Raw genomic sequence first — 23,389 nt, 5'->3', positions numbered from 1 at the left:
CTCACTGGTGACTTGTGCTGGCGCAAGGCTCTGACGCCGCCTTGGATTGGTCGGCCCCGGCCTGTCCGTCTCGTCCAAATGCAGCCGTGAGTTTGGCGGGCTCCCAAGGCCACCTGAACTGAACCTTCAAGGCGGTCGCTTTGGAAGGTCCCCCGTTTGCACTCCCTTAGTGAGGTCCAGCCACAGAGACCTTCGAAGGGTAAGGTAGCACTGACTGCTCGTGCGGCGGTCCTGCTCGCTGCGGGCGCAGAAGGGGTAATTACATGACATGCTTGGCAAGGTTGCGTTGCCGTCCTTGCCAGTGAACCATTAGCGCGCCTTTGCTGATGCAGCTTGCCCGTTGCGCAGCAGGCACCTGGGGTGCTGCGCTAGAAGGCAACTGGGCAAAGTAGCTAGGGGCGGATCCTCCTCCCACCTCATCCCCCCTACCACTCACTGCCCGGCCACCCGCTGCACGTTTCGCGCTGCCCAGCCAGCTTGGGTGCCACATGCGCCCGCCCTCCTCCACCCGTGGACCACGTCCAGCTAGCAGCACCGGCACGGCCTCCACTGACTTGGGGTCAGCCTGGCCTGGGTGCTTGCTCGCTTGCTAGGTACATGTACCTTTCCTTGGCTCGCCGTGCCACTCGCAGTCGGCTCGACTCAGCTCACGCATCCTCCTCCTCCCTCCCCCCCCGAAGCATCCATTCGCTCGTCTTCGCACGACTCTGGAACCAACGGCCACCAGCTGACTGAAGGGGTCAATCTGCCACCGCCATTCACCATGAGCACATAGGACGTTTGCAGGCTCGACGATCATCTCGCATCTTTCCGCCTCGGGAACTTGGGCCGCCGTCGAGGTGCCCAATTCCCCAGCGCTCCCCCCAACCTGGGAACTCTCCAATCCCGTCCCCACGCCCGCCCGTCGCTGGCAAAGCAACGCACGCTAGGCGGCGACAATCTTGCATCGACTGGCACAGCTTCTCCAAACGCACGCAATCCTGCGAGCTCCCCGGCCCAGCGCTCGCAGCCTCACGGCCTCCCTCGTCCACGTCGCGCCGTCGTTTGAGCTCGCCCGGCGACCCCCGCCGCGTCGTCGTCAACGTCGTCACCCTTCGCGCGTCCTTCCAGCCTCCTCTTCTCGCCCTCCCTCGTCGCAGTCGATAACCGCGCAGTAAGGCGTCCGAGCCGTCGTCGTCCCGACCCTTGCCGCCATGGATCCAGCCTGGCAGCAGTCATATCCCGACGCGGCTGCGGCCTCGCGACGACACAACGGCGGCTCTCAGATGCCGCGAGAGTACACCGGCCAGCCGGCGCCCCCAACTGGCGCGGGCTACGGCTACGATCACGGCCAGTACCACGGCGGCGCGCCTACCCATGGAACCCCCCACGGCGCTATGCATCACGTCGCCAACCCTGGTGTGTCTTCTCCTATGGCGCCCGGGCCTGCCATCCGCGACGGCAACGGCGACATTCCCATGCATGACGCCCACGATGCGCATGCTGGCATCAAGTATCCCATGCGGCCGCATCATCAGACTCACATGTCAGGCAGCCGGCCCTCGAACCTTCATTCGCCGCAGGAGCAACCGCCGTCAGCTGCGGCCCAGAGGTACTCTCCCATGGACACCCTGTCGCCGACGTCCCCGTACGCTCCCAAGTCCAGCCAGTTTGGGAATCCTCCGTCACAGACACAGTCGCCGGGCGATTATCCTCATAGCCCCTACTTTGCGGGAAGGCAAGGAGGGCAGCCGTTGCCCTCCATCACGGCGTTCGCTTCGTCGCATGACGGGTACCCTTCATCGGCCGTCGCTCATCTTGATGGTAGCTTCGCCAACGAGAAGTCGTCGCCACGACGCCAGAACCCCTCCGCGCCAAAGCCGGTACCCGAGTTCAGGAAAGTGAGGGCTGCATCTGACCTGCACCCGAAAGGCAGCCGTCAGCCACCTTTCAGACGCGCGAACCCCGAAGGTGGATTTATTAGCGTAGGTATCGCTCTCTGATGTCCTAGCCCATACTGACGAGTCTGCAGCCTCTGCAAGCACTCACCGTTCATCTGCCTGCCACATACCGCATTTGCAACCCGAGCTTCAAGTACGAGACCTCGCGGAACCCCCGTCGAGTGTTGACAAAGCCTAGCAAAGGAGTGAAGAACGATGGCTACGACAACGAAGACAGCGACTATATCCTTTACGTGAATGATATCCTGGGATCAGAGGAGGCTGGCCACAAGTATGTCTGGCCAAAGCTCGCTCAGGAGCACCGGGTGTTAACCTCGTGTCATAGGAACCGCTACCTTATATTGGATGTACTCGGTCAAGGCACGTTTGGGCAGGTTGTGAAGTGTCAGAACCTCAAGACCCAGGAAGTCGTTGCGGTAAAGGTCATCAAAAACCGCACTGCCTACTTCAACCAAAGCATGATGGAGGTTTCTGTGCTCGACTTGGTATGCTTCTGCTTCTTGCCACGGTCAGGCGCCGGAGAACTAACTCGAAACGTCAGCTCAACACGAAACTTGACAAGAACGACGACCATCATCTGTTGCGTCTCAAGGACACCTTCATCCATCGACAGCATCTCTGTCTCGTGTTCGAACTGCTCAGCGTCAACCTCTACGAACTCATCAAGCAGAATCAGTTCCGCGGCTTGAGCACAACGCTGGTGCGGGTATTTGCGCAGCAGCTACTCAACGGCCTGGCCCTTCTCAACAAGGCGCGGCTGATTCACTGCGATCTGAAACCCGAGAATATCTTGCTGAAGAACTTGGAAAGCCCCATCATCAAGATTATCGACTTTGGATCAGCGTGTGACGAGCGACAGACTGTTTACACGTACATTCAGTCACGGTTTTACCGATCACCCGAGGTTCTGCTCGGACTGCCCTACTCGTCGGCCATTGACATGTGGTCCTTGGGCTGCATCGTCGTCGAGCTGTTTCTCGGTCTCCCTCTCTTCCCTGGATCGTCCGAGTACAACCAGGTATCTCGCATCGTGGAGATGCTGGGAAACCCACAGAACTGGATGATCGAGATGGGAAAGCAAGCTGGCGAGTTCTTCGAAAAGCGACAGGATGAGTTCGGAAGACGCACGTACCACTTGAAGAGCATGGAGCAGTACGCCAGGGAGCACAATACTAAGGAGCAGCCCAGCAAGAAGTACTTCCAGGCGAGTACGCTGCCTGAGATCATCAAGTCTTACCCCATGCCCCGCAAGAACATGAAGCAGAGCGAGATTGACCGCGGTAAGAAAGGGAGACTTATTGTTTCAAGAGAGCCACAGCTGACATGTGCATACAGAAATGAACAACCGGATTGCCTTCATCGACTTTGTTCGCGGCTTGCTCACAATAAATCCCCTGGAGAGATGGTCCCCCCAGCAGGCGAAGCTGCATCCCTTTATCACTCAGCAAAAGTTCACGGGACCTTTCGTCCCACCCATGAACTTGAAATCCAGCTCCCTCAACCGGTCCCCGGCACCAGGGACGCAACAGCAACAACAGGCTGAGGCTCTCAGCAAACAGCGAGCACAAGCCGCACAGGCGCAGGCGAATTCGGCTGCGCAAGGAGCCTACGCCTCTATGGCAGCCTCGCAGTACCCGCCGTCGGCGCACCCTCAGCCACCCATGTACGGCGCCAACCCCGTTTACAACCCAGCCGCGAGCCACGGCGGCATGGCCCCTCCTTACGGACCGCAGGCCGGCCAATACGGGCAAATGGTCATGCAGCCCCCTCAGCAGATCCCCGCGCAATACGGGACCGTGTCGCAACCGAACATGTACCAACAGGGAGGCATGCGGACCAACCGACAGAGGGCATCCACAATGGAGCAGCAGCAGAGCGGTATTCCAGCTGCTATCCAACGTGTTGCCAGCCACCTTGACCCGAGCCAGCCAATTCGACTCCAGCCTAGCCCAGCGTACTACCCGCCACCTGGCGAAGGAATGGCCGGCATGGACACGACGCCTGGTCGGGCTGGCCGGCGAGGTAGCAGAGTCCAGCAGGGCGGTCGTGGGAACCGAGACTTCATTCGGAACCTCGAGGAACGGACTCTCGAAGAAGGCTTCATGGGCAACCAGAACCCTTGGCATTGAACAGTCGAACTGCAATAGTTTGAATGCCATGAATACGGGATTGTTTGCTTCCGAACTGGCGGGACTAGCTCACCTAGCAAGGTGCAGTCCGCAGATACAGCCTCGACCAGCAGTTTTGCTCGTTCAGTCCAACTAGCTCCAGTTTGGGAAGAAGCGCCTGATTGTCTACCCGCCCGGCGGCCACGTTGTAGGCACAAGCTTCTCCGCGGCACGTCCATCAAGTTCTGCGGCTGAAAGCTCATGAACGCCACACACGATCGACAATGAGACGATGTTACGGATGGCTACAAGTTTTATGATACGTCGGGACAGGAGAGTGGACCGGGCGGAGAGGGCTATGAGCATGACATGTATGAGTGAGAGGCCGACAGAAGCTGCCATGCGTACACGGGGTCGGCGGGTTTTAGGATCAGTTTGTTTTCATTGTGCACGGGAAGGGCCTCGGTGCGCCAGAGACACCAGCTCGAACCGCCTCGCGCAGTCATACTTCCCGAGCAATTTCCCTTCCATTGCCTTTTTTTTCTGCTCAGGAACGCTCGCCCGGGACCTTTGTTTGTTCTTTTCTCTCTGTGACGCTGAAGATTGAGATAGATCTCAAAACGGCGGTTGTGTGAGACAGTTGGGTCTGTGCCGGGACACATGAAAGGGGCCGGCTGGTGCGGGAGTCGAGGCACTTGTAGATACGGTATCGCTGTGTTGCTCATGCAGGGAAGGGCTGTTTGATTTGTCCATGTATGAACATGATGACGGGGCTGGGGACGGTTGCATAGCAGAATGGTATGTGGCAATGGGCCCGGGCAGAGAATGGGAGAAGCACTACGCGCAGCTTCTCGTTGGTATACTTGAGGTAGTTTCCGCCAAACAAAGAAAGACTCTAAACAGATCAATACTTTGCCCTCTTCTAGCCTCGAGATGGAGTTGCATGGTTTTCAGCTCAGCTTTCAAGACTTATTTCTTTGGATTCTGAAAACTAAACCGTGGAGACCATCCTTTCCTGTCCCCCCAATGGAATTTTCCCCGAACAAGTGCATGGCCATAATGTGGCCATGAATCTTCTCACCTAAACGCCGTACGTGGACCATTTTTCTCCAACGGCTGCCATCCATAAAGCCTGAGATATGGAAAGAGTAATGGGAAGATACCCAAGCGCTGGGGTATATCACGGCGTGGGCCAACACGAGAATGACCGCCCCATGCCGTTCTGCCCCTGAAACACTGCCCTTTGCCGTCCTGTCAACGGCGACCCTAGCATTCACCGCGGCCAGCTGGATGTAAAGCAATAACAGGATTGTGACAAAGGACGAGACGTAAAGCAGCACATCATCTGCCGCCGCGTCCTCGACCCCGGCGGTTCCCAGCGATCAGCTTGTCGCTGTACAGCGGTTGCCGCGTGGATGCTCTGGAGGACAACGATCCCTTGTCCGTGTCCATGAGATCATTCTCGAAGCCCATGCGTCCGTCAACGACGTGGTCCCGCGACGACGCGGCTCTCGAGGCGCGAGGGCCGTTGGGGGCGTTCGCGGGTGGCGAGGCTGTATTGCTGGGAGACGAATAGCCACCTGGTTTTGCGTAGATCTTGAGGATCCGGCCGTCGGCCTGTTTGGCGTTGGATGTTAGCGCATATCCGCTCGTAGATTGCACGAGGTGGGCGAATAAGGGAAGAGTTAGAGTAACTTACCGTCTTGTCGTTGAATGTGTCAATGACGCACTCGCCACCCTCGCGCGAGGAAAAGACCATCTCGGCCAGGACAAAGGGCTGCGTCTTCACGATGCTGCAGCTCACCATGTCGCCGCCGATGGGAGTCATGGCGCTCTCGATGTCCGCTGCCGACGTGCCGGGGGCAAAGTTCTGTCCCATGACGGCGAAGGGGCCCGCCAGCCCGCGAATCGAGATGCCCATGCCGCCCGCCCTGCTCCGCGACGTCGACGCTGTGGCGACGCTCCCGTTGTTTACGACGTTGAGTTGGTTGATGTCGGCTCGGTCCAGAGCTGAGGAGAGCTTCGACTTTCGCTGCTGAGCGGGAGCCGTCTTTTTGCTGGGGGCCGCGCCGGGCCTCGTGATGCGGGATGCCAGCGACGAGGGTCGGGCGTTGACCGAGTCGTGGAGATCGTGCGTCCATTCGCCGTTCACGTCGCCCGCCGAGGGCATGCTCGACCTGCGCGAGGTGGCATCTGCGGCGCGCTGCTCGTGGCGGTCAGCATGAGGAAGAGCAAATATGCAAGACGGCGGGAGGACGCAGACGGACCTTCTTGACGACGCCGACACGGCTGGCGAGGGAGCCGCCGGAGGTAGCGCCTGCCTTGAGCTTCGAGGGCGCGCTCTGCCGGCGATCCCGGGAGAATATTCTGTCGGCGAGCGCCTCGTTCTTCTTGCGCTCGCGGGCTGTTTGGAGGGAACAAAGGGGGCGCGCCGGTCAGCACGGAGGGAATGCCTTCATCGCCGCGAGATGGCTGCGTTGGGTACCGTACCGTCGGTGATGAACTTTTGGAAATCGGGCGCGGTAGGCGCCATGGCTGCGAGCGCGTTGCCGGGGCCAAAGCACCGGTGCAATGGGTATACAAGCTGTGAAGCGACGCGGGGGGTGGGGAGGAGCAGGAGGAGCAGGAGCGATGCTGGTTTGTTTGAGGGCCGTCAAGATACGGAACGCGGCGCCTCGATGTTTAGCGGCATGTGCACGAAGGCAGAGCCGGACGGGCAGTCAGCCAGTCGTTGGCGGCTGGCTGGCTGCGCGCCTCGTACCAATTTGGTAGCGCGCCGCCACTCGCCCTGTTCTGGACCTGGAGAGACCCCTGCAGGACAGCCGATAAGATAAGGAATTTCTCCAAGAGCAGAGCACGGAGAGCATCAAAGAACGAACGGCACTGTGCCAGTTTTGCAGTGACGAAACGCCTTTTCTCGACATCACATCCCTCAGACTGTTGGGCGCCGTGTCGTCATCGCCAGCCGCCATGCCAGGCAGCTTCTTGAGCTGCGCCGCGTGCCTGCGCAGGACACTCCAGACAGCCTCTCTCGAGACCCCGGCTTTGCGACCAGTCCTGCTCCCGCTGCGTCCCGCGGGCCGCACGCGATCATACGGCACATCTTCGTCACCTGCCGCCGCGCCTACTAAGCCTGTCGATGCTCCGCAGAGCTTACGCACTGATCCCGAAGACGCGACGGTGGCGCAGAAAAAGGACCGCGCGCGGCTGCAGCGAGCTGTTAACAAGCACCTCGAGCACATCGAGGACCCTTGGAAGATCGCCCAGCATGTCGAGCAGACGCTGGCCAAGGACCGCTTCGACGAGGCGCTGCTCCTGACGCAACAGGCCAGCAAAGACCGACAGGTTGTCGTCGCGTGGAACCATCTGATATCGTACCTTTTGGGCAAGCAGCAGCTCAAGAAGGCCGTTAAGCTCTACAACGACGTATGCCGCCTCGATGGCCCCTTCAACCCTGATCGCTTAGCTCACTCCCCAAACAGATGAAGAAGCGCGGGCAGCTTCCTAATGTCCAGACTTTCACAGTCCTGTTCCGTGGCTGCGCCAGGTCCCAACATCCCAAGCTTGCCGTCGCCGAGGCCGTCAAGCACTATAACATGTTGATGGCGGACAAGCGTCTGCAGCCCAACTCGATACACCTCAACGCCGTGCTCAATGTCTGCGCTCGCGCGGGCGACCTCGACTCCATGTTCCTCATCGCCGACACCGTCAACGACTCGACGCGCGCCCCGACCGCATACACCTACACGACCATCCTGAACGCTCTGCGCCACCACGCGATCGGCGAGATCAAGGACCTGCCCCAGGAACAGCAGGCTGCCAACATTCAGCGCGCCATCGATCGTTCCAAGGCCCTCTGGACAGAGGTCATGGACAAGTGGAGGCAAGGGCGGCTCGTAATTGACGAGGAGCTCGTCTGCGCCATGGGCCGCGTCCTCCTTATGTCGCCGAATCGCGAGGACAAGCGACAGGTGCTTGACCTGCTGCAGCAGACCATGAGCATCCCCAACCTCACCAAGGCGCTTTCCGCGACCGAGGATCCGTTCCAGGATCAGGACATGCGCAACATTGCCAATTCGGGCTCGTCCAAACCCGTCTCAGCCTCCAAGGCCGTCTACGCGGTGCCGGGGCGCAACACGCTTGCCCTTGTCCTCACCACGCTCGCCTCTTCCAAACTCACCACCGTTGGTATCAAGTACTGGAACCTCATGGTCCGCCACTATGGTGTCGTTCCGGATAGCGACAACTGGTTGCGCATGTTCGGCATGCTCAAGGTAGCCAAGGCCAGTGCCCACGCCGCCGCTATCCTCGACATCATGCCCGACGAGTATCTAGGTCCCAAGCCCTACCGCATCGCCATGGAGACATGCGTCCGAGACAACATCAACCCCAAAGCTATCCAGAACGCCACCACCGTTCTCGACTCAATGATGGCCCGCCTCCAGCCAGTCCCTGACATCCACACCCTGCGCCTCTTCCTGCGCGTCGCTCTTGTCAGCCATTTCCACCTTCGTGCCCAGGCTCAGAACGGCGACGACTCCGCCGCCAAACGCCAATATGGCATGCAGATCACCACGGCTCTCGCCCGCCTTTGGGAGCCCTACAAGAAGGTCCACTACCACTACTTCAAGGCTCAACCCCGTGCCGCCGCTGCCACTCCTGGCACTGTGGCGAAAGAAGGCAGTCTATACAACGACAAGCGCGAGGTTATTGCCCTCGCCCGTCTCATGTTCAGCGCTTTCAACAAGGTCATCAACGAGCAGATGCTCCCCGACAAGGATCTGCGCGAGCTGCGACCCGTCGGCGCCAAGATTAATCGCGAGATCCAGGCCTTTTACTCCAACCGCGAGCAGCTCGAGCCCAAGCTTGCATCATCGAAGAAGGACGTGCCGTCTGTTGAGGACGATGATGCAGATGACGTTGCAAAGTACGGCTTCAGACCAGCCGGTGACTTTGTCTGGGATACCACCAAACCCGCTCAGTCTGAGCGCAGAACCACTAGCTTTCGCGGCTGATAGGCTGTGCTTGTAGGAAACTAGCATTTGTTTCGCTCATGTTCATGGGATATGTACTTTAGATGGGGCGTCACCTTGTATGATATCGGAGTCTGGACACGGCCATTCATGCATTTGCGGTTGGGCTACATGTACTCTCGACTATAACACTACTCCGCGTTGGCTCCTAATGACAAGGAAACCTGGAACTCATAAAATCTCCACAACACTTGGGTGCATAGGTCCAGTATCCTGTGCAATACGAGCTGCTCCTGTTGAATAAGGGCTTTCGTGACCTCCACCATAAAACGCGCGTCTCACCACCGGACCGGTGTCCTCCATCAGTCTGTCTTCTCACTCGCAGACCACCTAGCAGATGTCATCACGACCAGAGTTGTCCGCGCTGCTCTCAATACGTCTCGATTTTGAGGCAATCCGAATGTTGCCTTCTTCGGGATTGTCCGATGCAGACATTTGAGATTCGCAGTCCCCGGAATCGAGCGACATTTTACGGTGGCAGGTTCCAAACCTCACAGTCTTGCCGACCGGGTACGGCCAAGCCACCTCGCGACTCAGGCTGCTGTCTCGGCTCTTTCGAGAAGATGCCATCCGGCCAAACTTGCTGACGAGTTCAGAGACAGATGGGGCTCTTTGGTGCTCACGGCGGGCGCTCGAATTGCTATCGTGGCTGGGCGCTTTCTGCAGGCCCACCAGGTCGGTCTCAGTCAGTGCATCCGAGTTATCGGAAGATTCGCGAACTCGACCTATGACTAGGGCTGGGAAATCTTTCGGGTCCTCCGCTTGCGAGTTGTCCTCTTGTTGGGAAGTCCGCCAACAAAAGACGTTTGGGGCAAGTGTATCGGGGCGGCGAGTCTGGGGCTGCTCGTCCTCAAGCGTAGCAGGAAACGTGCCAGGAATGGAGTCAGCGATTACCAAAGACTCATCGGCGACATGCACTTCTGCTTCACATGTGTCATCCTCGACTAACTGCTCGCTTTGACCAGAGGCATCGGGTTGTTGTTGAGCTGGGGCATGGGCTTCGCCGTCATGGAAATCGGGAAATGGCTCCGTCAAGACATCAGAGGGGCCTGGTGAGGCCTCTTGAGCTAATTCGCAGTTGTCGAACCCCGGAATCTCTTGCTTTGTAACAGGAGACTGGCCTTTGGCACACTCTGTCCTGGAAACCGCCCGGTCCAGGGTTTCTTCAGTGCGACAATCAGAGAGAGGGCTGCTAGCCACGTTGCTTGTGAGTTTGGAGGAACACGGTGACCCCATCTTCAGCTCGCCAACGACAGGCTGCGTGCGGACCGTGGGGGTGTTGACAAAATGTGGGAGCCTGTATCTTGGCTGGAAGTTGTTTCGAGCGTAGAACGGGTGCGGCCGGGTGCTACATACGCGGTCGCTGTTGCCGATCTCCTCCATCTGGTTTTCAGGGAGCCGAGCTGTGCCGTATTTCACATTGATGTCCTCGACCGCTTTTTCGAGGGAAGTGCGGAATGTCGAAGACCGGTGCAGGCTATCGCCAGGCAGCTCGGAAAGAACGTCCAGCCGGGGTGGGGAATCGGCACAGGACTGCACATCATCCGGTTTCAAAGTCGACTCCTTTGAAGCCCCCGACGACCGCGGCAGCTTCGTAGTCCCGGAATCATCGCTGTCGTTCAGCTTGTCGCGAGAGCACCGCGTCTTGACTGTTTGGAAGGCGCTTGTCAGGCTTCTGCGGCGTCGCACCACAACTGGATGACCTGCTGGGGAGGGTTGATCAGCAGGTGGAACAAGTTGCAACGGTATCATTTCCGAACGACCTACATGACTTCGGATCCGGCGATGGCGACACCTGGCGATGGCTGTCGACACTCTGCGAGTTGCGTCGACTCTGAACCGAGGTGCCTTCATTCCCCTTCGTGTGGTGACCCTTAGGTGACCGAGTAGTTGAAAACCAGCGTCGAGCACGCGGCTTCGGAGCAGCCTCGTCGGCAGAGCGGGCAGGGTTAGACGGGCCGCAGGATCGCGTCTTCCACAGTCGCTAGCTGGTGACGCGTGATGCCTCGGGCTTCAGCTCGGCCGTTTCTGGCTTCGAACGTGTCTTCTTGAACAACATGCTGTCGTAGTCATGTGCGGAAACGAGACGTGAGATATGGTGTCTAAGGTCGACAATAGAACGACTCTTTAGCTCAACGACACACCAGGGGACTGATGCAAAGGCGGCGTGTGCCTGGTGACGGACGTGGAATGGGGGCTCACGCATGCAAGAAAGATAACGAAGGCGGATGGCGGTTGCTCTGCTGGGATCGCTCAGTACGGTGAAGTGAGAAGTCGTAATAGCTCAAAGCGGCGATTCGCTGGGCAGTTGCAATGGTTACGTTTGACGGACGGAAAGGAGAGCGGGCTGTTTGCCCAGCCGTGATTCTAGGTGCCACCTTCCGGCGATGATGCTAACCACTTGGCGCCGGAGGCGGTTATTATGAATGTCGCGGGGACTTGCCAACTGGACAACAAAGCATTGATGCACTCAGTGTCTCTTGTTATCGGGGCAGCGTGTATGAGGCCATCATTCCTCGTGTGGTTGGACTTGCTCCGTGTTTGCGTGCAGGTCCTGCGCGGCAGCTACGATTGTGAGGAAGGTTCAACACTGTCACCATGTCATTGCGTTCAAAGCCAGTGGATAATGATCGGTCTGCCAACCCGTGATGACAGTCAACGACGTGAAGATCGTAACAAGCAGCAGTGTAATTGATGTGTACTCGTAAGCAGGTGTAGCATGGAGTGCAAAGAGCGTGTAAGTCGCGAGATATTTTTTTATGCTGCACAAGGACTGCACAAGATGATTGCGAGGCGTTGCATAAACTGCTTTTGTCGGTGCCTGGTTGCCCGAGGTACTTCGCACCAGAATCCTGGTTGGCAGGTACCTGGTAGGTACGCTCCCTCCAGTGCAGGCACCCACCTGTGTTAGCGCGAAGCAACCCAAAGCACTTTAACGAGGGCGCGTCGCGACCTGCGCGACGCGTGCCCCCCAGGCACCTTAACGCGACTTCCACCACTTTGCACCGGTGCAACTGTGCTCGTCGCAACAGTCGCTGCTAAACTTCCTCCACCACCCACCACTTCCAACGGCATCACCCCCGCTTGGCATCCGGCGTTGCCTTCATGATACCCGGATAATCACCAGCCCATCATGCCCAAGGCCAACCACAAGGCCGCGCTCGCGGAGCTTGCCGCTCTGCGCCGGTCCGGCAAGAAGGCTTTTGACACGTACCAAGTCCAAGATACCGACGCACTCTACGACGAAGTCGATGAAGCCGGCTACAAGAAGATCGTCCGTGAGAGGCTGAACGAAGACGACTTCGTTGTGGACGACAATGGCGAGGGTTATGCCGACGATGGCCGTGAGGAGTGGGATCGCGTACACCAGTACGACTCGGACAGCGAGTCGGACCAGCTGCCGACTCGTGGAAGACCGAGCAAAGCCTGTCCGTAACTCTCTCGGCCCCGTCTCGAACCTACTGCTTACCATTTCAACAGCCAAAAAGAGCCGCGATGACGACCTGGCCAAGCGCGATGCCAACGATCGGAACATCAGCGAGTACTTCACCAAGGGAGCCGGCAAGACACAGCCCAAGCCCAAGGTCGCCAAGACCAAGGCTGACACCGACTTCCTCGCGGGCCTGCTCGACGAGGTCGACGCCAACATACCTCCGCCCGAGCCTAGGCAAACGAAACTCGAGAGGTCGGGAGACCGTCGCAAGTCTCGCGCTTTGTCGCCTGTTATTGAGCCTGTCATCAAGAGGCAAAAGCGTGTCGACACCCGGCTGCCGTCCCCTCCGCCGCCCAACTTGGACAGCGATGACGGCTTCATGCCACCCATGGACGACGAGCCCATAAGTACACAAAACGTTCCCATGAGTGACCCTGCGCCGTCATCGCCCGCGGCTAAAGTAGCTGAGCGAAAGGCCCAGCTCAAGCAGGAGCAGCAGGATGACGAAGACGAGGATATGATGGAGGTGGCTCATGCCGGTGCTGTCAAGTCGGCCAGCGTTAACATGGCAGGAGCTCGTCCAGTCAAGAGGTTGCTGAAGCCAGAGCCCTATCCATCCCCAGCAAGCTCCTCGCCACTCAAGGCTGCCACTGATGCCGTTGATTCATCCTCCTGGAATGATCTCACGGAAAAGCTCAACGTTGTCAGCAGCTCGCCAACCGAAACTAGGGGAATCGGTAAAATCGACCACAACGATGCCATTGAAGCAGATGGAAGCCTCAATTTTTTCTGGATGGACTACACTGAGATCAACGGGAGTCTTTGTTTATTTGGCAAAGTTCTGAACAAGAAGACAAAGTCCTATGTCAGCTGCTTCGTCAAGATTGACAACATCCTGCGAAAGCTATACTTTTTGCCGCGGCAACGCCGTCTGGAAGGCGGTGAAGAGACCGGTGAAGAGGTCGGCATGGGCGACGTCTATGAGGAGGTCGATGCCCTCATGACTAAGATGAAGGTCAACATGCACAAGATCAAGCAATGTACTCGCAAGTACGCCTTCGAAATGCCTGGCATACCGAAGGAGACGCAGTACATGAAGCTGCTCTATGGATACACAAGTAGGACATACCCATTTACTGTTAATGGCCGTTGCTAACAACGTACGCAGAGCCTGAGGTGCAATCAAATCTGTCTGGCGAGACCTTCTCGCACGTATTTGGTACCAACACAGCCCTCTTCGAACAGTTTGTTCTCTGGAAGAATATCATGGGCCCCTGCTGGCTCAAGATCCAAGACGCCGACTTCGGTGCCATCAAGAATGCTTCCCACTGCAAACTTGAGGTTCTCGCAGAGCACCCGAACATGGTCTCTACGATCAGCGACTCCGATAATCTGGATGCTCCGCCCCTGACTCTGATGAGCATCGCTCTTCGGACAGCTTTCAATGCCAAGGAGAACAAGCAAGAGATCCTTGCCATCAGTGCACGAATCTACGACAAAGTTCTCCTCAGCGACACCACACCAGCAGAGAAGATGCCATGCAGGACTTTCACGGCCATCAGACCTCATGGTCAGGGATTTCCACTTGGTTTTGAGCAACTGGCGCAAAAAAGGAACAGGGGCTTGATCAAGTTGCAGAAGACCGAGTCCGACATTCTGAGCTTCTTCCTCGCTCAGGTCGATGTTGCCGACCCTGACGTAATCCTCGGCCACCAGCTGGAGGGCGTTGACTACAGTGTCCTCCTGAACCGCCTGCATGAGAGGAAAATAAATCAGTGGTCGAGACTCGGGCGACTCAGACGGACACAGTGGCCAGCTTCCATCACAAAGGTGGGCGGAAACGTCTTTGCAGAACGTCAAATCATGGCCGGTCGGTTGCTTTGCGATCTCGCCAACGATGCTGGCCGATCAGCCATGTTCAAGTGCCAGACGTGGAGTCTAACAGAGATGTGTAGTCTCTACTTGGCCGGAGACAATAGGCGACGAGACATCGACAATGAAGTCGCTTTGAAGTCGTGGGCCAAGGAGAAACAAGGCCTGATGGACTACATTACCCACATGGAAGCAGACACCCATTACATAGCTGCTCTGGCCCTCGGCGTCCAGCTTCTGCCCCTGACCAAGGTTCTTACGAATCTGGCAGGCAATTCATGGGCCCGTACCCTCACCGGCACCAGGGCTGAGCGAAATGAGTTCATTCTGCTTCACGAATTCCACCGCAACAAATACATTTGTCCGGACAAGCAGACATTCCGCGGCCGGCAAAAGGCCGAGGAAGAAAATCGCGACGAGGACGGCGGTGAGGGCAAGAAAAAGGACAAGTACAAGGGTGGCCTTGTCTTCGAGCCCGAAAAGGGTCTGTACGACAAGTTTGTGCTCGTCATGGACTTCAACTCGCTGTACCCGTCCATCATCCAGGAGTTCAACTTTTGTTTTACTACAGTGGACCGCACTGCTTCGGTACGCACTGTAATGGCAACCTTTCTCTGAGAGACTTTGCTAACGGAACTTGCAGGCTGGTGATGAAGATGACGTTCCCGAGGTGCCTGTGAACCAGGAACAGGGCATCCTGCCGAGGCTCATCGCAACCTTGGTTGGTCGTCGTCGCCAAGTCAAGTCGCTCATGAAGGACAAAAATGCCACGCCGGAGCAACTCGCGACCTGGGACATCAAGCAATTGGCCCTCAAGCTCACTGCCAACTCGATGTACGGCTGCTTGGGTTACACCAAGTCCCGTTTCTATGCCAGACCTCTGGCTGTCCTCACAACGTACAAGGGACGTGAGATTCTTCGCAGCACCAAAGAGCTTGCTGAAAGCAAGTCACTTCAAGTCATTTACGGTGACACCGACTCTGTCATGATCAACGCCAATGTCGACAGCGTCGCCGACGCGTTCAAGGTCGGCAACGAGTTCAAAAAGGCGGTCAACGACCAGTACAAGCTGCTCGAGATCGACATCGACAATGTCTTCCGCCGTATCCTGCTTCAAGCGAAGAAGAAGTATGCCGCTATCAACCTGGTTGAGAAGGACGGCAAATACATCGAAAAGATGGAGGTCAAGGGACTGGATATGCGGCGTCGCGAGTACTGCGCTCTATCCAAAGAAATCTCCAAGCACCTCCTAGACGAGATTCTGTCAGGAGACGAGGCTGAAGTGGCCGTAGCCCGCATCCACGAGTACTTGCGCGACATTGCTAGCAAGATGCGTGAGCAGGCCATTCCAACGCCCAAGTATATTATATATACGCAGCTTGGCAAGGCTCCCCAGGATTATCCCAACGCCGACTCGATGCCGCAGGTGCAAGTCGCTCTCCGCCACATCGCTCGCGGCAAGACGGTTCGCAAGGGTGACGTCGTCTCGTACATCATCACGGGAGACTCTCAGAGCTCTGAGCCGGCCCCAAAGCGGGCGTATTCACCAGCTGATCTCAAGTCCGATTCAACACTACAGCCTGACGTGGAGTGGTACCTGGGCAAGCAGATCTTTCCTCCTGTCGAACGTCTATGCGCCAACATTGTTGGCACGTCTACATCCCAGCTCGCCGAGCAGCTTGGCTTGGACATCCGTCGATATAGCTCTCATCAGACGCACAACGGCGGTGCCAGCAACGACATGGAGATTCATCCTCTCGAGTCGCAGATCCCCGATGAAGTGCGGTTCGGCGACTGCTCGAGACTGGCTCTGCGGTGCCGGAAGTGCAAAGCCAGCTCAACCTTCGAGGGCCTCGTCACATCTCCTGAGCGCGTGTCCGCTTCGGGTGTTGTCTGCGCGGCCTGCGGTTCTGTCATTCCTGCACTGTCCATCGTCGCGCAGGTCGAACATGCGATCCGCACCCAAACCTCCCGCTACTACGAGGGTTGGCTCGTCTGCGACGAAGCCCAGTGCGGCAACCGTACCCGCCAAATGAGCGTCTACGGCAACCGCTGCCTCGGTCCCAAGGGCCTCGCTCGGGACTGCCTTGGGCGCATGCGGTACGAATACACGGAGAAGGCCATCTACAACCAGCTCGTCTACTTTGCCAGCCTCTGGGACGTCGACAAAGCGCGCGCCAGGGCCGACGATGCCAACAACGACCTGTCCATGCAAGATCGCGAAAACATCCGCGCACTGGCCGAGCACAACCGCAAACGGTTTGGAACCGTCAAGAGCGTAGTGGACAAGTACTTGGACAAGTGCGGGCGACAGTGGGTGGCCATGGACACGCTCTTCGCGAAGCTGGGCTTCAATCAGTTGCTTGCGGCCGGTGCTTCATGATGGAGGGCTGGATGTCGCTGGCCTTTTTGCATTGATGTGAGAGTATGGGAAGAAGCGTGTCGTCGCATTCGGGGTTCACTAACTTGCTTGTTCCGCATGGGTTTCTGCTTTGCTGGTGACTTAGGAACCCTGGCACGATAGCCAGATAGTTGCGCAGCATCCAGAGAGTTTTTGGCGTTTATTTGGGCTTGGTTTGTTGTTGCTGGGTACATAGTGTGCTTCTCGAGACGACCAAATATGACAGTCATACAGAACTCATGGCAGCACTGCTTCGTCGTGATCACATTCATTCGATGCAAGCCATCTTTGGGAAGCGGCCAACTTGCACACCCGGTTTCCAGGTCGCAGACTGTTTGCAGAACAAGTATGTATTCCCGCCGACTCTTGAATCGGCCGAATGCTCCCTGAAATTAGATGATTGTACAGTAAAAATAGCAAGACCGCGTTCTCGCAAAGCAAACCCCGTCTGGCCCCAGTCCGTCCACCCTAGATACATCATGAGGTTGACTGCGGCTCCAGCGCCGACCGTGGCGACAGCCGGCCGTGTGCTGCAGCCCAACCCCTGCCAAGTGGGAGGAAAACATCAGACGTGGAAATCGTCGGGGTCTCGTTTGCCTGGTCGTCCTTGGCCTCTCGGAAGCGAATCCTGCGCAGGAGACCAGTTTCGCCTTTTCACCATTCCCTCCTCCAACCCCCCTCATCTCATTCTGACGTCGCGGCATGTCCTTGGGACTTGCCCTGCCCATCTTTGTGCCGAGTGCTGCTGCAGTAGCAGCTCTCGGCGACCCAACACCCTAGGCCATGCATCCGAGGCAGTGGAGACAAGCGAAGCCAAGTCCCTATCCCGCCAAGCACCCCCGACCATGTCGGATTCTCAGACGCGGTGATGGACAAGACGGCGATCGAATGAAGTAATGAACACACTGAAGAAAGGAATCTCCACGTCCGGAAACCACGGACCCTCCCCCGCGGCGGGAGGCTGCGTCTCTGTCTGCCTGGTCAAATGGTCTATGAGCGAGGAGGTATCATCGATTCGAAACGCGCGTGCAACTTTTGGAGAATGCGTCGCATGAAAGCCTGGAAATGCAAAAAATGACAACTGAGCACAGCCCCACCGAGTCTATCATCCGAAATGCAAGACGCTGAATGTAAGAAATGCCTTATTCGTTCTCCTTCTTGTCACTGTCGGGGACAGCCTTGGCCAAGGAAGGGGAAGGTCCTGCAGACGGGGGTGAGGCTGGGTGCTCGGTCTCCATGTTTGCCAGCAGGCTGTGAAAGGCGAGTTAGCGCTTGGGCCATACGAAGATGGTAGAAAGATCACGTACCTGAATGCGTTCGAGTTGGACGTGGTGTCCCGAGTAGGGGGTGTCCCTGTTCGGGAGGAAGCTCCAGAGTCCTCGCCGGGGCGGCCCAGAGATCCACCTGGTCCAAGGCGGCGACCGCTGTTGCTACGCGATGAGAACATCGAGGTGGGACCGAGTGTGACGTTCTGGCTGGACGTCCGGCTGGCGGATCCCTTGAGACGCCGCAGATCGTCCATACCGACCTGGTTGCTCGTCTGCTGGGCATAACCCGCGGAGAAGTTGCGGGCATCGCCTCGTCCGACCGGCGGGCGGCCACCACCCCGCTGGTTGCTTCGGGCAGCTTCTTGGGCCTTGGCAGCTTGGGCAGCCTCCGCCTATTGAAGGAGAAGTGTCAGTGACCTGTCGTTGCAATCTCATTTGCCATTCGATTCGACTTACCTCTGCGCGGACCTCTTCCAGAGTCTTGGGTCCCTTGTTGGCCTCCTTCGAGTGCCAGTTCGCCCTTCGCAGATCCACCACGTCCATGAGCATGAACTTGAGTCTGCTGGGAAGGTCGGGCAGATCCACCATGGTCTGGATGCGCTGGAAGTAGGCGTCCATCATCGGACGGCCCTTCTCGGTCTGATCCAGGTTGGCACCAATGGTGCGGAGCAGCTTGCTGAGCGACTCGATCTCAGCCTCGTCGGGGACGCCCTTGTAGTCGACCAGTCTGTGCACACATTCGTGCATGATGCGTTCAGTAAGCATGCCGAGCTTGTACAGCTCGCCAATGAACTGAACCAGACCAAGGCCGCGTCGCTTCGCGGCAGCGGCGATGTAGTACTCGTCCGACATCAGGGCCGCCTCACCAGGCTTCGTGTCCGCGCCCTTCTCAGCAGCCTTCTCTCCGCCTTCCTCGGATTCCTTCTGCTCGGGCAGATGAGTGGTCCAGCCGCGCTCGAATTCTTCCTGGCACCTGTTCAGGAGATACTTGCGGAACAGATGGCCGCCGCTAACGACGTTGCCATTCTTGTCCTTGATCCGCTCGTCGCGGACCTCGGGACTCATAGTCTCCAACATGCGCTTGCAGAACTTGGCATACATTGATGCCCAGTGGGCCTCGTCAGTAGCCTTTTCAAAGGTGAGCTGGATGACTTGGCGCAGGGTGCGGCCGTCGGACTCATCCTTGGATTGCGAGGCAATCTCGAGGATCTGGTCAGCGATTCGGTCGAACTTCTCAGGCGTCATCTTGTTGAGCGCCGCCTTGACCTTCCTCTGGACCATCTCAGGATCCAGGTAACCGCCGGGAGTACCCTGCGCAACGGGCTTGCCGATGCTGGTAGGCTTCCAACCGCTAGAGGAAACCGTGATGGGTTTAATCTCTTGGCCGGCAGTCAGAGGCATGGTCTTAGCAGCCTGAGCTTCCTTGGCACCACCGTGGTCGTTGCGTCGGCTTCCACGAGTGGAGCGGCTAGACTGGCGAGGAGAGTTGGGCATGTTCCGTGCGTTGGACTGCGATGAGGTTCGCGACATTGGAGCAGTAGGGAAGGCGCCGGAGCGAGCGCTGAATGACCCGATGGAGTTGATGGGGGGGCGGGGCATGGTACCGCTGGCCATGGCCAGCCGTTCCGAGGACGTGGTCCCAGGAGGCAGGGTGCGGCCTCCCATGGGAGCGTTGAAAGTGCCCATGTTGAAGGCACCGCCCCCTGCGCCGCGCGAGTTCACTCTCGGGCCAGGTGTCTGAGCACGCGAACGGCCATCGCTGTCTCCAATGAGCGACTTCACCTGCTGGTGGAACTCGAGCGAGGGCTGCTCCGTGAAGACCTTCTGGAACTGCAGCAGGAAGTTGGCGTCGTACTTGAAGGTCTTGCCCTTCTTGGTGACGGCAGCGTTGAGAGCAGGGTTCGGCGAGCTGATGCCCTCGGGATAGATACCCTGGTCCATGACCTGCAGGAAACGAGCCGACTTGAGAGACTGGAGGGCAGCGCTCGGCTGCGGCGGTTCAACGGGCTTGGTGTTGAGCGGCGCGAGGTTGAGGGCCGCGGGCTTAGATCCGCGCTTCTCGGCGCTGGGCTTCTGGGCAGCATCAGCGGCCGCGTCGCCCTCGATCCTCATGTCGGCAAGCTTGTCGGTGACGGAATCCACGTTGGATGATTCGGGTTCATTGCCCGTACGCAGCTGAGCCAGGGCATCGGCGACGGACACCGACTTGCCAGATGCCTCGGCCTCCTTCTGTCTCCGCTCCTTCTCCTCCTCGAGGCGCTCCATTTCGCGTTCCTGCTCTCGGAGTTTGCGGTCTTGATCGGCGGCGCTGAGTTTGCGCTCTTCCTCTTCCTTCTTCTTGGCGGCAGCCTTCTCGATCTCGCGCTGTTTCCGGTGCTCCTCTTCCTTCTTCTCACGCAGGGCATCAGCCTCCTCCATTTCGCGGATCATGCGCTCGATTTCATCCTCCTCGGGGTCGGCACTCTTGGCGGGCTCGGCAGGCTTAGCCTCGTCAGCCTTCTTGGGCTCCTCAGCCTTCTTGGATTCCTCGGCCTTCTTGGGCTCCTCGGCCTTCTTGGGTTCCTCAGCCTTGGGTTGCTCGGCCTTTGCCTCAGGAGCAGGAACATCGGTCTTGGCGGTTTCGGTAGCCGGAGCAGGGGTCTCCGCTTCAGGGGACGACTTCGCCGCGGTAGCGACAGGTTCCTCCTTGGCCTTGCTCTCGGCAGAGGAAGCCTGGGTAGCTTGCTTGATCTTCTCCTTCAGCTCGTCCTGGATCTCCTTTGCCGTCTTAGGGGTGGCTTGGCTGTCCGTCCGCACGTGGGAGGGAGTTGAGGACTTGGGAGGTGGAGTTGGAGTGGAGGTAGCAACGGGCGGTGTCTTGGACGGCTGGCCGCTGGGACCCGGAGAAGCGGGCTGCTTGAAGCTGGACGTGTCCACAACCTCGCCAGCAGCATTCTTGATCGCGATCGCAGCGCTCTTCCGCCCCGGCTTGACGAAGTTCTTTGCGGCAGGGTTGGGCTGCGCATTCTGAGGCTGGGGGGTGGAGGAGACGATGACAGGTTGGTTTTGGTGGTTCGCACTCGAGGGCCGCTCCGGTTGCGAAGGGCTGCGCGACATGCTGTGGGCCTGAGGATGGTACGGAGGGGGAGCGTACTGCTGACCGTAGCCGGGAGAGTTGGTCTGGGGAGGCGCCATGTACGGCATGTTGTTATAGCCGTAGGGCATGGACATGGGTCGGCCATATTGGTCCATCTGCTGAGGAGGGTAGCCAAAGCTCTGATTCTTCATGGTCAGCCAAAGTTCAAATGCTCCGTTTTCCGGAGAAAGATCAATAGAAGGAGGTAGCTTTTCATTTGCAACAAACGGAGGGCGAGGCTCTTGTCCTTGACAGCCAAGCTTCGAGGCGCCGCTGGATACCACACGCATGCCGCCCATGATTTGCTCGCGCCACATCTGATCCGCACGTTGACTGTAGCGGCGTGGATGAAGGCTGACGGCGGTCCCATGAAGCTCACGCGCAGAATCCGGCTGACGTCCCGAGTGAAACGGCTTGTCGTGCTCACGACGTGCCTTGTTTTTCTTGTGGGGCTTCAAATGCATCTTGCTGGAGGAAGCAATGGGAACGGGGGGATGTACTTGTTGGTGCTGAGGCGCCATCGGGGGCGGATAATGGTATTGGGGCGGAGTCTGCATCGACATGTTGGGCTGCATGTTGGCAGGTGCCATGTTCGGCGTGTTCGGCATCGAAGGCACGAGGGCCGGGCTCCGGTTCGGCTGAGGGGAGTTCGGGTACGGCATGTTTCGGGGCTGTGGCTGGAACGACGGGGGCATGCCACGTCCTTGGCCAGGGCCATTGCGAAACTGGTTGTTGGGGGGGTAGCCCATCTGGTTGTTGTACGAGTTGAAGCCGCCTCGGCCGCGGCCGCCCTGTGGTTGGAAGTTGCCACGGTTGGGGGCGCCGGGGTTGTCGCTCTGGACCGAGTGGCCGGACTCACGTCGGAAGTGAGCACCGTGCTGCGCGCCCATGGCACCGGGGTTCGGAGGGACAGAGCCCTGTCTCATGTGGCGCTGCAGATGAGGATCCGGGTTAATATTGTACAAGGAAATATACTCATAGGGAGAGCACGTTCTCACCTCGCCATCGCTACCGAGACTTCCAAACGTCATTGGGCCACTGGGCTGCTGGAGGCCAGAGGGAGGTCGCCCTCCACTGGCAGAGGGCTGAGGGATAGGCGACGGGGAGTGTGCCGGAGAGGGCACACGCGCGTTGCCGCCGGGAATGGGGATCGGAGCGGACGATCCAGTCTGTGGGGTGCTGTGGGCCATGGCAGGCGAGTCGAAGCCGAACTGGATGCCAGGCTTGGCACCGCCGACCGGACCGCCGTTGGCAGCATAGCTGCTGGGGCCGTTGGCAGCCATGGTGACGGAGCTCTTGCGGGAGTGGTCCGAGGCGGACCCGTTCGCGGCGTTGATACCGCGAGCGACAGCAGGGACTGCGGGAGCGACGGCTGACTTGCCGTTCAGAGGAGATGGCGAAGCTGCCTTAGCATTCTGCGCCGGAGAGGCAGAAGAAGCGCCAACCACGACAGCGGGTTGGGAACCGGGGGCGACTACGGGCGCCGGTGCAGCAGACTTCTTGGGCGCACCTGCAGCGGAGGCATAAGAAGTCGCCGTGGTCGCAGGGGTGTTGGTCGCCGGGATCGGGTTCTGCTGATCGGCAGGCGACGTCATAAGGGAGAAGTCGTTCGCGATGCGAGAGGACGTCGGGTTGATGAGAAGAAGTCGATGCAGGCGAGACGCGAGCGAGTATTGGGGGGGTTTTTCAAGGTCGGTCGAGGGCGAAAAAGACCGACGGGTGACCAGAAAAAAACGACGCGGCAGCGAATCCGGGCGCTGTCACAGACTCTCGCGAAAAGACGGGAACGCGCGACTGAATGCGGTAGAGACTCGACGGGCGGGGCGGGGCTCGGTGACGAGGACCAAGCTGCCTGTTGGGGGTTTCCTTTCCTTTCTGATGAAGGAGCGGAAGGGGTCGGCCGAGGGCGAGGATCGCAGGCGCTGTGGGAAACAGGCAGGCGACCGTGGCGTAACGGCGGACGGGAGGAGGGGAGGAAAAAAATTAGCAGAGGAGAAACGATTCTTCCGGCACGGCAGGCACAGAAGAAATCCCAATGCTGATGGAGGGGAGAAGGGGTCGGGTGAAGGAGAATTCCACCGGACCAAGGTGTTGATTTGGAGTTGGTGAGGTTTTGGGAGGAGGTCCAGCAAGAAAATTTTGGGCAGCAGGAATATGAATGGGAGGATGGGCGGAAGGGGAAGGGCCGGGGGCGTGTGTCTGGCCCCCCCCCCCCCCCC

General features: G+C 58.5%; 5 protein-coding genes across 5 annotated transcripts; 3 read left to right on the top strand and 2 right to left on the bottom strand.

Annotated features, from left to right (window-relative positions):
• Positions 1–1,193: 1,193 nt before the first annotated feature.
• PLICBS_000738 (dual specificity protein kinase yak1) lies at positions 1,194–4,069 on the top strand (the record flags this gene model as incomplete). The annotated part of the gene is made up of 5 exons (XM_018318230.2): positions 1,194–1,964; positions 2,012–2,211; positions 2,266–2,425; positions 2,482–3,220; positions 3,276–4,069. The coding sequence occupies 5 exons, from the start codon at positions 1,194–1,196 to the stop codon at positions 4,067–4,069; spliced, it is 2,664 nt and encodes an 887-aa protein (XP_018183755.2).
• Positions 4,070–5,389: 1,320 nt separating this feature from the next.
• On the bottom strand, positions 5,390–6,581 carry PLICBS_000737 (uncharacterized protein; the record flags this gene model as incomplete). The annotated part of the gene is made up of 4 exons (XM_018318231.2): positions 5,390–5,665; positions 5,748–6,251; positions 6,316–6,452; positions 6,539–6,581. 4 exons carry the CDS (start codon positions 6,579–6,581, stop codon positions 5,390–5,392), a joined length of 960 nt encoding a protein of 319 aa, XP_018183756.2.
• A 437-nt stretch (positions 6,582–7,018) lies between these two features.
• Positions 7,019–9,063, top strand: PLICBS_000736 (uncharacterized protein; the record flags this gene model as incomplete). Its single annotated transcript, XM_018318232.2, has 2 exons — positions 7,019–7,474; positions 7,531–9,063. 2 exons carry the CDS (start codon positions 7,019–7,021, stop codon positions 9,061–9,063), a joined length of 1,989 nt encoding a protein of 662 aa, XP_018183757.1.
• Positions 9,064–12,214: 3,151 nt separating this feature from the next.
• PLICBS_000735 (DNA-directed DNA polymerase alpha catalytic subunit pol1) lies at positions 12,215–16,769 on the top strand (the record flags this gene model as incomplete). Its single annotated transcript, XM_018318233.2, has 4 exons — positions 12,215–12,509; positions 12,562–13,632; positions 13,683–14,974; positions 15,030–16,769. The coding sequence occupies 4 exons, from the start codon at positions 12,215–12,217 to the stop codon at positions 16,767–16,769; spliced, it is 4,398 nt and encodes a 1,465-aa protein (XP_018183758.2).
• A 1,160-nt stretch (positions 16,770–17,929) lies between these two features.
• Positions 17,930–22,765, bottom strand: PLICBS_000734 (uncharacterized protein; the record flags this gene model as incomplete). The annotated part of the gene is made up of 3 exons (XM_065599659.1): positions 17,930–18,038; positions 18,095–18,447; positions 18,512–22,765. The coding sequence occupies 3 exons, from the start codon at positions 22,763–22,765 to the stop codon at positions 17,930–17,932; spliced, it is 4,716 nt and encodes a 1,571-aa protein (XP_065455731.1).
• Between the last annotated feature and the right edge of the window lie 624 nt (positions 22,766–23,389).

The sequence above is a fragment of the Purpureocillium lilacinum genome (genome assembly GCF_023168085.1).
Source record: "Purpureocillium lilacinum CBS 284.36 DNA, scaffold_1, whole genome shotgun sequence".
NCBI lineage: Eukaryota > Fungi > Ascomycota > Sordariomycetes > Hypocreales > Ophiocordycipitaceae > Purpureocillium > Purpureocillium lilacinum.
The sequence above is the reverse complement of the archived record's forward strand: the minus strand, read 5'-3'. Positions and strand labels throughout refer to the sequence as shown.